The 13,885-nt window shown below is 40.9% G+C and overlaps 1 protein-coding gene across 1 annotated transcript in view; it reads left to right on the top strand.

Moving 5' to 3' along the window:
- Positions 1–13,749, top strand: part of csrnp3 (cysteine-serine-rich nuclear protein 3) — an 85,213-nt gene extending 71,464 nt beyond the window's left edge. Inside the window, exons 4-6 of the mRNA XM_062068796.1 lie at positions 6,990–7,286; positions 9,092–10,029; positions 13,743–13,749. Coding sequence (XP_061924780.1) covers positions 6,990–7,286; positions 9,092–10,029; positions 13,743–13,749 — 1,242 coding nt within the window. The remainder of the gene's footprint in view (positions 1–6,989; positions 7,287–9,091; positions 10,030–13,742) is intronic.
- Positions 13,750–13,885: the final 136 nt, after the last annotated feature.

The following is a 13,885-nucleotide window of genomic DNA, read 5'->3' as shown; positions in this document are numbered from 1 at the left end:
ATAGCTTGTGTGGGCCAGTCAGTATGAGTTGGACTATCAACATCTATCCACTCTTTTAATATGACCTTTTTTGTTATTATGCATATTGAAAGAAATGCATTTTTACTCTTTGATGACACGTTACTAAATTGATGGAGATCCCCAAGAATACAAGTTTGCAGTGTCATTGGGATGTTTATATTAAGAATGTGATTGCTTCTTTTGTTGTTTTCAACCATAACTCTTTTATTCTCTGACTTTCACACAATAAATGAACAAGAGTTGCCTCGGCTGCCCGGCACTTCACACAAAACTTGCTATCTACTACACCAATTTTAAACAGCTGAGAAGATGTAAAATACAATCTATTCAATATCTTAAATTGAGTCAGCTTATCTTTATTGCTTCTAAAGGGCTTATTGGCATTTTTTCCAAATATCATTCAATGATATGTCTCTTTCATCTAAAATGTTTAAGTCCACCATCCATTTCCGAACACATGCAACATTTGCATTTCTAGTGTGGTGTTCATTTATTATTCCCTAAAATAGTTTAATTAATTTCTTAATTGTATCTTGATTAAAAAGTGCATCTTCCAGTCCATGGCTATTTAAGGACATACTTTCAGAGGATATGCATTTATTTACAGCGTGTTTTAAAGAGATAAAATTAAAAAAATTATTTCTGGGTACATTATATTGATCAACTAAATCATTGAACGGTTTAAAAGAGTTTTTATTAATAATATGATGAGGTTTAGTAATACCTCTGTCTTTCCATGTTGTCCATTTAACCACATTTTTATTAATGATAACATTAGGATTGTACCAAAGCGGTTGATTGACAGATGTCATTGGGTTGATTCCTAGTATTTTCTGACACAGTTTTAAAATGTTAAAGGTGGCTTCTATTGGGCTCTGCCTCAATTAATTAGGTATTTTTTTAATATAATATAAAGTCCCCACATCAATGTCCAAATTCATTAACATATTTTTTTCTATGTTGATCCAGTCCTTATCTGCAGAAGAATGAAATAAGTGGCTTGCTTGTTCACAACCGAAGGAGATATAATAATGTAAGAAGTTTGGTAATTGTAGTCCTCCTTTATCTTGCGTACAAGACAACCTTAAGTATGAACAACTGGCCTTCTTTCCACACCATATACAATGTGATATCATTGTATGTATTTTCTTAAAGCAACTTTTATTAATTAGGACAGGCATCATTTTCAGTATATAATTAACTGCTGGCAGTATACTCATTTTTACTATGTTCACCCGACCCCAAAGTGATATTTGGAGACGTGACCAGCGTTCCATTTTGGATTCTCTTATTTTTTAAATGTTTAAGATTTAGATCTCTGCTTGTATAAAAGTTTGGTGTAATGTGTAGTCCTAGATATATGATTTCTGCCTCTTTCCATTTAATTTTGGAGTTCTGAACTTGTGATTTCTTGCAGTTTCTTAAGTGGTAATATTTCACATTTGTACCAATTGACTTTATACCCTGATAAACAGCCATATTCAGTGATGACATTATTGATATAGTGAAGAGAGGAGTTAACATGTGACAGGTAGAGAATTATGTCGTCACAATACATCAATAGCTTATTATACTGAGAGCCAATTTTTATACCATAAATATTATTTTCACTCCTTATTTTTGCAGATAATGGTTCAATAACCAAATTAAAAATTAATCCAGATGCAGGACATCCCTGTTTTACACCTCTTTTTAACGAAAAAGGTTCTGAAATATGATTATTAGTTTTGACTGATGCCATGGGCCTTGTATAAAGCATCTTAATCCATTGAATAAAATTATCTCCAAATCCAAATTTACGTAATGTGCAAAACATAAATAACCAGTTTATGCGGTTGAATGCCTTCTCCGCATCAACAGTACATACTGCTGGGGGATAAGGGAGACTTCTAGCATAGTAAATAACATTAAACAATTTCCTTGTATTGTCTGAAGATTTTCGACCTTCCATGAAGCCAGTTTGGTCAGTATGAATTAATTTTCCTATTACATTTGATAATCGTGTGGCTAAGATTTTTGCCAAGATTCAAAAGGATTCTCTACACTCTCAATACATAGGATTTCAGCAGGATCTACCCCAGTCTGCTGACATGCAAGCAGAGTAGTAGATTTTTGTAAAAAGCTTTTATAATTGTAAAGGACAATGTTTTATCAACTGATTGCAATAATGTACTTTTGTTTTAACTATTAAATGAACCAAAAATATGACTTATTTTATCTTTGTGAAAATATTGGACACAGTGTGTTGTCAAGTTTATGAGATGCTATGCAACTGTAAGCCACTGTGACACTATTGTTCTTTTTTTTCTTTCTTTTATAAATGTCTAATGATAATGTCAATGAGGGATTTTTAATCACTGCTATGTTGAAATTGTAGCTAATATTGATACTGTTGTTGATAATATTCATTTTTGTTTCACTACTTTTGATTTGTTCTGTGTCGTGTTTGTGTCTCCTCTCAATTGCTCTGTTTATTGCACTTCTGGGTGTTGCTAGGTTGGGTATGGTTTTGGAATTGGATTGCATTGTTATGGTATTGCTGTTTATTGTTTTGTTGGATTAAATAATTTAAAAAAAATAAAAAATACAATAATAAAAAAATAGATTTTTTTAAAAGGAGAATCGATTCTGAATCGCACAACGTGAGAATCGCAATTCGAATCGATTTTTTCCCACACCCCTAGTGACTCCCATTGTCAAGTGTAACTTCAACTGCATGGGTTTCCCACACTTGAAAAGGGAAGGATTTGACTAGACTCAGGATTTCACTCAGTTTGCGGATTTATTGACCAGAAACAGGAAGGTGAAAAACCTTTAAACATACGAAAACAAAGTATTAAACTCAAATCAGTATTTACACAAACTCAACAAAGCACATATACTCGGCAAAATAATATATTAAACATGTCTTATATTAACCATTGCTCATTGAGTCAAGCAAGGCAGGTGGGCAAAGGCAAATACTGTAAAATGTAAGCATTAATAAAAAGAAGCCCAGTTCTATTTGTGGAACAATCTACCCTTAAATTAACCTGCTTTTTCCTTGTATCTTAACCAAGATCATTTTACATATTTTATTCTATATTATGACAATTCAAATCACACCTTGAATTCAACTGAAATCTAGTACAGTAGACAGTTTTGACTACTTGCATAATTCACCTTAAACTAATTCAAATAAGCACACAATTTACCAACTGCAAAGCAGTCAAAACAGCGTGACCTTTTAACCTCTCAACAGGCAACACTAGTGATGGGTCCGGCAACACAGATGCATCGGCGCATGCGTCGAGCTCATAGAGCGATACCCTGTGTCGGTGCGCGTATCGCTTTTAGAAAGTCACGTGACCGAACACGAGCTGTTTTGGTCACGTGACTGCTCATGAGCTGTTCTGGTCACGTGACCGCTCATGAACTGTATCGCACTGACGCCTGCGCGCCAAACTGTGTTTATTAGGAAGCGGCGCAATGCGTGTTGTTGACGAACACCGTTAGGGCCGCTTGTTGTCACTGTCACTCAAAGTTGCATTTCAAAATTACACAGAATAAATGTGTTTATTTTGTTTAGAATTCAGATGGGTTTGATTTGGTGCGCGGCATATGTTGGCTGTGCGGCGCACAGTGTGCACGAAGGACGCTTGAGCACTGCGCAATTGCGCAGGCGCGCACCTTAGAGGGAACGTTGCTCACAGGGCACAGAGGAGGCGTCAGTGCGATACAGTTCGCGTATCGGTCACGTGACCAAAGCAGCTCATGATCGGTCACGTGACTTTCTAAAAGCGGTACGCGCACCGACACAGGGTTTCGCTCTATGAGCTCGACGCATGCGCCGATGCATCTGTGTTGCAGGACCCATCACTACTGTTACTAGAGAAGGTACGGGAATGACGGCGTGGCGAAGTTGGTAGAGTGGCCGTGCCAGCAATCGGAGGGTTTCTGGTTACTGGGGTTCAATCCCCACCTTCTACCATCCTAGTCACGATACATGTTCACATTATTTGACTATCTAAAAAAGATAAAAATGTATTTTTATTTAAATGAAGATATGAAATAATCCTAAATGAAATACAATGACTTGGTTTATATTATTGTATATACTAGGTCAGGGGTCGGCAACCCAAAATGTTGAAAGAGCCATATTGGACCAAAAATACAAAAACAAATCTGTCTGGAGCCGCAAAAAATTAAAAGCCATATTACATACAGATAGTGTGTCATGAGATATAAATTGAATTAAGATGACTTAAAGGAAACCAAATGACCTCAAATATAGCTACAAATGAGGCATAATGATGCAATATGTACATATAGCTAGCCTAAATAGCATGTTAGCATCGATTAGCTAGCATTAATGCAGTGACCAAATATGTCTGAATAGCACTCCACACAAGTCAATAACATCAACAAAACTCACCTTTGTGCCTTCACGCACAACGTTAACAGTGTGGTGGACAAAATGAGACAGAAAAAGAAGTGGCATAAAACACGTCCTAGAAAGTCGGAGAAAGTTATACATTTAAACAAACTGCGGTGAGTTCAAGGACCGCCAAAATTAGTCGGACAAAACGGCGCTCGCCAAATACTCGAATCAGTGAGGCATGTTTAATATAAACAGTGTGCTTTATAACAATTAGGGAGGTTTGTGTCATGTTTGTCCTCCTACAGAAACCATATTAAAACAAAAAATATATTTTTTCCCCTCATCTTTTTCCATTTTTCATACATTTTTGAAAAAGCTCCAGAGAGCCACTAGGGCGGCGCTAAAGAGCCGCATGCGGCTCTAGAGCCGTGGGTTGCCGACCCCTGTACTAGGTCATAAAATCAGTGTCAGTTGAGTCGGTCCATATGTTACCTGTAAGGATTTTTAATGTCCAGCAGATGTCAGTATTTAGTGACACAGTATCGACACAGTATCAATACAGTTTTGCAATGTGTCGAAACGCTTCATGAGGCCTCATCAACCCATCACTAGGCAACACATTTAACAAACAATACATGATTTGTTTTCTCCATCAGCACAGACCTAGGCTTCTGTGTTCCAAACAGTTAGTTTGGGCCCAGTAAAAAGATGTGAGCTTACCGGTAGCCTCTTTGATCTTTTCCTTTTCCCAATGCGTTTTAGTCCAATGATTTAGTATGTGATGTTGCTGCTCCGCTGCCATCAGCTGCTCTGCAAGACCACTGAACAAAGTTCTGAGCAGCCAAACTTTTATGGAGTGCTGGCGTGAGCTGCCAATTAGGCTGATTGTGCTCCACTGTGGAGAGGTGAGGCTGGTGTCATCAGCACACGCTCACAGGCCAACCTCCCCCCACACATCGCCGCATCTTTCAAGCGTTTATCATCTTTAAAATCCTAAAAGAAAATCTAATCTGTGTTCTTGTCTTTCATAATGATTGTGAGCAATAGGCTAAAAAGTGCAGTTCCCCTAAAGCAGGGGTGTCTAAATCTTTTCCACTGAGGGCCGCACACTGAAAAATCAAAGCACACGGGGGCCGTTTTGATATTTTCTTCATTTTCAAAACCAATACAATATACACTTTTTTTTTTTAACCTTTGGGGCTCCCTCAAGTTAGGTCCTAGGGACCCAGAAGGGTTTCAGTCTTAAAAAAGGTTAAAAATAAGTCATATATTATTTTATTTTTTCAAACGCTTGAATCTCTAATTCAACTTCAGGGGAAAAAAAAAAAAAAAATATATATATATATATATATATATATATATAAATATATATATATCCATCCATCCATTTTCTATCTCAGCTACAATCGGGCGGAAGGCGGGGTACACCCTGGACAAGTCGCCACCTCATCGCATGGCCAACACAGATAGACAAACAACATTCACACATATATATGAGTTATTTTTGTATGTATTTACTTTTTAACATTTTATGAGCTTTTTGTCAAAACCCTATTTTTGGGGGCAAAAATACAAAATATACAAACATTTTTCCAAAAACATTTTCTAAGTGGAATATTTGATGTGAAGTAATTTGATCCCTAAATAGGTCAATAATTCATAGCAAAATTGATTAGAATTTATAATTACATTTTATTTTTAGCAAAGACAGGTGTTTTTTAATTCCACAAAAATTTTGGGAGATCCAAAAATAAAACGGTCATTTTTTTATTTTTTACATTCAACACTTAAATCTCTGTATCAGTTTCAGGTACTATATAGTGTAATTAGTTTAATATATTTATAATATCAATCAATATAATAATTAGTATTAGTATATCATTTGTATGTTTTTTTTAAATTTATTTCATATTTTTCATGTTTTTTGTTGTTGTATTTGTCCTTTCTGTCCTTAAATCAGTCAATATTTCATAGCAACATTGATTTTGAATAATTATTATTTTTTGAGAAATTATTTTTTAAAATCGTATTAGAGTCAACTATGCAACTTTTTCTCGTTGCATTTCACCCATTGCTCTTTTATTACACTTTTTAATGTTTTAAAACATTTTTTTTTAGTATTTTTAGAATGATGTGCCATGGGCCGGTAAAACATGAGCTGCGGGCAGCAAATGGCCCCCGAGCCACACTTTGGACACCACTGCCCTAAAGTGTCTTAATGTTGTGACTGACAGTGATAGTAAATGGGTTATACTTGTATAGTGCTTTTCTACCTTCAAGGTACTCAAAGCGCTTTGACACTATTTCCACATTCACACACACATTCACACACTGATGGCGGGAGCTGCCATGTAAGGCCCTGACCACCATCAGGAGCAAGGGTGAAGTGTCTTGCTCAAGGACACAACGGACGTGACGAAGTTGGTAGAAGGTGGGGTTCGAACCAGGAACCCTCAGGTTGCTGGCACGGCCATCCTCCCAACCGCGTCACGCCGTCCATGGCGTAGGATATTTCTGACACTAGTTTTTTTACTGTTCAAAATGAACTACTTTCACAGTCAGTCTTAAAAATGGAACCATTTGCATCTTTTGCATGTTATTCTTGAAGTTGACCAAGAACGGCACAGTTGAGTCCGAAGAGGCCAACACTCTCACCGCCGAGGACATTTCCGATGACGACATCGACCTGGACAACACGGAAGTGGATGAATACTTCTTCCTGCAGCCACTCACAACTAAAAAGAGGCGGGCTCTGCTGCGCAGCTCGGGCGTGAAGAAGATTGACGTGGAAGAGAAGCATGAACTTCGGGCCATCAGAATGTCCCGGGAGGACTGTGGCTGTGATTGCAGGATCTTCTGTGAACCTGAGACCTGTGCCTGCAGCAACGCAGGAATCAAGTGCCAGGTCAGATCCTCCATCTTGCTTCACCGTCTCAAAGATTTCCCAAATACATCTCCTCGGCATTGTTTGCTAGCGACGATATGGTGGCTTTAGAAAGAGCGTCTTTGTTGTTTAACTGAGTCACAATCCTCTACTTATTTGATGTATTTAGCCTTTATTTAACCAGGTAAAATCCCATTGAGATCATAGATCTGTTTTCCAAGGGCAAGCTGGCCAAGAGGGCAGCAGCAAGGTTGCATTAAAAAGAGTAAACAACACATAAAACATCACATTTACAACATTAAAACTTGCTGACATAACACATGTGCATGCAGACAAGGTAGACTGAAGGTTCTACTTCAGGGGGGTGTTGCGTCTGACCAGTCTACCTCTCAGGGAATTAAAGTCACTGGTCAATCCCAAGTTCTTTCAGATGACATATATGCAGAGTAAGAAGGACCATCAAGACAGAATAGGAATATTATCATGTTTTACTGAAGCTTCAGGAGACCAGCCCACATCAATACAGTCATACCGTCATCTCAGGATGGTCTAAAATTCAAACAGGAAGAGACAACTTCTTGAATACGCAAACAGCCCCCACCTTCTCCAGAAAGGAATACAGGCTCATTGTTCTACTACAGATAAGATATAAGAGAGTACTCCAACTCCTACACTCCAAGTCTTCAAGGTAACACACACAGTTTACTTGCGGCCATAAAATGAAAATATAGAAAGAGTACAAATGGAAAAACACTAGCTGATTTAAACATGACTATGAATAAAGAAAGAACTCTTAAACATATATGCATTTTCCACAGGGGCGGTATAGCTCGGTTGGTAGAGTGGCCGTGCCATCAACCTGAGGGTTGCAGGTTCGATCCCCGCTTCCGCCATCCTAGTCACTGCCGTTGTGTCCTTGGGCAAGACACTTTACCCACCTGCTCCCAGTGCCACCCACACTGGTTTAAATGTAACTTAGATATTGGGTTTTCACTATGTAAAGCGCTTTGAGTCACTAGAGAAAAGCGCTATATAAATATAATTCACTTCACTTTAAAAGTGACATTGTAAAATACAATTACAAACTGAAATTGTGAAAAATAAAACAAAAAGGCTTAATGTGATGAGAAAAAGCTGAAATATTAATACTATTGTTGGTTAATATTAACACAAAGCTTTGCCTTGAAATGATTGCAGTCATTTTTATAATCGGATTGATCACATTTTTGAAGTTGGATTGATTATGAATAATCAAAGGTTAATTGTATCATTTAAATGTACTTGAAAAAGAGCCCAAACAAAAAAAAAAAAAAAAATTGTTTTACTAGGTCATTTATTTGTTCAAATTGTGAACAAATGAACAAGTAGATTAATAATCCATTTTTACAGTTTGTCCCTCATAATGTGTACAAAATAATAGGTGTATAAATGACACAATGTGTTACTGCATACGTCAGCAGACTAATTAGGAGCCTTTGTTTGTTTACTTACTACTAAACGTCAAGTTGTCTAGCATGTTCACTATTTTATTTAAGGACTAAATTACAATAATAAACATGTTTCATGTACACTAACACGTTTTGTTACAACAAAGCCAATAATGAAATTTTTTTGTGCTCCCGTTTATTTAGAAAAGTATCTCAATACATTTTGGTACCGCTACCAACATGTTGGTATGCTTACGACCCTAACCTGTGCCACCTTTCAGATAAGACATGCACAGATCGAATAAAGGAGCCCGAACAATAATATGATAAATGGTGTGCTTCATCTGCATGTGTATGTTGAAGTACAAAGAATCCGATTGAAGATGACTTCCCTCACAGGTGGACCGCATGTCCTTCCCGTGCGGCTGCACCAAGGACGGCTGCAGCAACTCCAGCGGCAGGGTGGAGTTCAACCCCATCCGAGTGCGGACACACTTCCTGCACACCATCATGAAGCTGCAGCTGGACAAGAGTCGTGAGCAAGAGCAGGCTCCCCCCGCCAATGGTTACCACGGCAACGACCCTGTGGAGCAGTCTCAGCACCGGTTGGACTTCGCTTTGCCCGACGCCGTCACTCAGAGCGCCGGCGAGATGGAGGAGCCGCTGGAGGATGAGGATGAGGATGAGGAGGATGAGGATGATGATGAGGAGGAGGAGGAGGAAGATGAGGAAGAGGAGGAGGACAGCAGCAGCGTTTTCAGCTGCATTTCTGATTCCAGCACTCACAGTTTAGCCAACAGTGACTCAGAGGAGGAGGAGGAGGATGATGAAGAGGAGGAGAGGTCAGACTCGGGTCACAGCGAGGTGGTGCCCTTGACCCCCCTGCTGGGTTACGTCAGCACTTACCTAACAAACTCTTCCCCAGGTGACTACTATCAGCTGGGGGCTTCTAGCTCCGCCCCTAACGGCCAACCAGCTGAAGCCCGCATGACCTCATTCCAAGAGCCAATCAGCCCAGGTGTGTTCTCCAATCAGCCCGTGGATCAATACCCTCAAGTCTCCACCCGTGTCACACCCCAGCAGGACCAGCTGTCCAGAGTCTCCACCCGTGTCACACCCCAGCAGGACCAGCTGTCCAGAGTGGACTTCATGGACCCGCTAGAGAACCAGACGCAGTTTCACAACTTCTTCAACAACAACACGCAGCCGAACAACATCAACACACAGGAGCCGACACCGTTACACAACATGAACACACGTGAGCCGACACAGCCGCACAACATGAACACACATGAACCGACACAGTTACACAACACAAACACACATGAGCCGACGCAGTTACACAACATGAACACACATGAGTTGACACAGCCGCACAACATGAACACACATGAGCCGACACAGTTACACAACATAAACACACATCAGCCGACACAGCCGCACAACATGAACACACATGAGCCGCACAACATGAACACACATGAGCCGACACAGTTACACAACATAAACACACATCAGCCGACACAGCCGCACAACATGAACACACATGAGCCGCAGAACATGAACACACGTGAGCCGACACAGTTACACAACATGAACACACATGAGCCGACACAGTTACACAACATGAACACACATGACCCGACACAGTTACACAACATGAACACAAATGAGCCGACACAGTTACACAACATGAACACACATCAGCAGACACAGCCGCACAACATGAACACACATGAGCCGCAGAACATGAACACACATGAGCCGACACACTTACACAACATGAACACACATGAGTCGACACAGTTACACAACATGAACACACATGAGCCGCAAAACATGAACACACATGAGTCGACTCAGTTACACAAAATGAACACACAAGAGCCGACACAGCCGCAAAACATGAACACACATGAGCCGACACAGTTACACAACATGAACACACAGGAGCCGACACAGCCGCACAACATGAACACACATGAGCCGACACAGCCGCACAACATGAACACACATGAGCCGACACAGTTACACAACACAAACACACATGAGCCGACACAGTTACACAACATGAACACACATGAGTTGACACAGCCGCACAACATGAACACACATGAGCCGACACAGTTACACAACATGAACACACATGAGCCGACACAGTTACACAACGTGAACACACATGAGCTGACACAGCCGCACAACATGAACACACATGAGCCGCACAACATGAACACACATGAGCCGACACAGTTACACAACGTGAACACACATGAGCTGACACAGCCGCACAACATGAACACACATGAGCCGCACAACATGAACACACAGGAGCCGACACAGTTACACAACATGAACACACATGAGCCGACACAGTTACACAACATGAACACACATGAGCCGACACAGTTACACAACATGAACACACATGAGCCGACACAGTTACACAACATGAACACACATGACCCGACACAGTTACACAACATGAACACAAATGAGCCGACACAGTTACACAACATGAACACACATCAGCAGACACAGCCGCACAACATGAACACACATGAGCCGCAGAACATGAACACACATGAGCCGACACACTTACACAACATGAACACACATGAGTCGACACAGTTACACAACATGAACACACATGAGCCGCAAAACATGAACACACATGAGTCGACTCAGTTACACAAAATGAACACACAAGAGCCGACACAGCCGCAAAACATGAACACACATGAGCCGACACAGTTACACAACATGAACACACAGGAGCCGACACAGCCGCACAACATGAACACACATGAGCCGACACAGCCGCACAACATGAACACACATGAGCCGACACAGTTACACAACACAAACACACATGAGCCGACACAGTTACACAACATGAACACACATGAGTTGACACAGCCGCACAACATGAACACACATGAGCCGACACAGTTACACAACATGAACACACATGAGCCGACACAGTTACACAACGTGAACACACATGAGCTGACACAGCCGCACAACATGAACACACATGAGCCGCACAACATGAACACACATGAGCCGACACAGTTACACAACGTGAACACACATGAGCTGACACAGCCGCACAACATGAACACACATGAGCCGCACAACATGAACACACAGGAGCCGACACAGTTACACAACATGAACACACATGAGCCGACACAGTTACACAACATAAACACACATGAGTCGACACAGTTTCACAACATGAACACACATGAGCTGACACAGCCGCACAACATGAACGCACATGAGCTGACACAGCCGCACAACATGAACACACAGGAGCTGACACAGCCGCACAACATGAACACACATGAGCCGACACAGTTACACAACATGAACACACATGAGCCGACACAGTTACACAACATGAACACACATGAGCCGACACAGTTACACAACATGAACACACATGAGCCGACACAGTTACACAACATGAACACACATGAGCCGACACAGTTACACAACATGAACACACATGAGCCGACACAGTTACACAACATGAACACACATGAGCCGACACAGTTACACAACATGAACACACATGAGCCGACACAGTTACACAACATGAACACACATCAGCAGACACAGCCGCACAACATGAACACACATGAGCCGCAGAACATGAACACACATGAGCCGACACACTTACACAACATGAACACACATGAGTCGACACAGTTACACAACATGAACACACATGAGCCGCAAAACATGAACACACATGAGTCGACTCAGTTACACAAAATGAACACACAAGAGCCGACACAGCCGCAAAACATGAACACACATGAGCCGACACAGTTACACAACATGAACACACAGGAGCCGACACAGCCGCACAACATGAACACACATGAGCCGACACAGTTACACAACACAAACACACATGAGCCGACACAGTTACACAACATGAACACACATGAGTCGACACAGTTACACAACATGAACACACATGAGCCGACACAGTTACACAACATGAACACACATGAGCCGACACAGTTACACAACATGAACACACATGAGCCGACACAGTTACACAACATGAACACACATGAGCCGACACAGTTACACAACATGAACACACATGAGCCGACACAGTTACACAACATGAACACACATGAGCCGACACAGTTACACAAGATGAACACACATGAGCCGACACAGTTACACAACATGAACACACATGAGCCGACACAGTTACACAACATGAACACACATGAGCCGACACAGTTACACAACATGAACACACATGAGCCGACACAGTTACACAACATGAACACACATGAGCCGACACAGTTACACAACATGAACACACACCCTGACCTGAACTTACTAGCAAGCAGTACCAAGAAGTTGTCTCTACCGGCCGTGTAAAAGACGCCATTCTCTGCTCTAAGGATCAAGTTGTGTTCTTTTTAAGGAAGCACATTCACGGCCTTTTGCGTTCGATTCCCAAGTGTGTTTTCATCAGCGACATCCCGGGTTTAATCCCCACTGCAACTTTGAGGACATCACGCCGTGCGATGGCTGTTATATTCCGGCAGATATCTTCTTTTCTATGTTTGTGTGAAACGTGCTTACCGTCGCTTTGTTTGCAATTGCTTAGGAATGAAATGTAAACGTAATCTTATCTTGTACACGTTTGGATGAAGCGCATGCCCTTTTTGTGTGACTGGCAGGGGAACAAATGCTGTCTGACAGAAGACAAACATGGAGTCCGTATACATTGCGCTTGTTTTTGCTGACTGTTCTATGCTTTTCTATGGCTTGATCGAGCATGACTTTGTACATTGGGAGCAGAAAAGGTCAGATTGAAGCCTTCAGTGGAGGCCAAGAGGCATGCAGATGTTGTTTATCAAGACTTGAATAGTGGATAAGTGTTTTTTTCATTCAGGGATATTCATTAAATAGCACTTTGAAATGTCTCCAAACGTTCAGATCCAAATTCCTACAACATCAAAATGTGTAGCTAAAGTGATGTGATGATGTGTTTTCTGATTATGGATGTTTTCAGATTGTAATGCTCCATCGGTGCAATAATTATCCACTAATTATATTTGCTGCGTATCGTTGCCCTAAAAATTTCCACCGCTTGCATCAAAAAGATGACAATCACAGCTTAGTAGAAGAGGATTCTTATCAAATTAATTAGTCGAT

Source organism: Entelurus aequoreus, linkage group LG14, assembly GCF_033978785.1.
Source record: "Entelurus aequoreus isolate RoL-2023_Sb linkage group LG14, RoL_Eaeq_v1.1, whole genome shotgun sequence".
NCBI lineage: Eukaryota > Metazoa > Chordata > Actinopteri > Syngnathiformes > Syngnathidae > Entelurus > Entelurus aequoreus.
The sequence above is the reverse complement of the archived record's forward strand: the minus strand, read 5'-3'. Positions and strand labels throughout refer to the sequence as shown.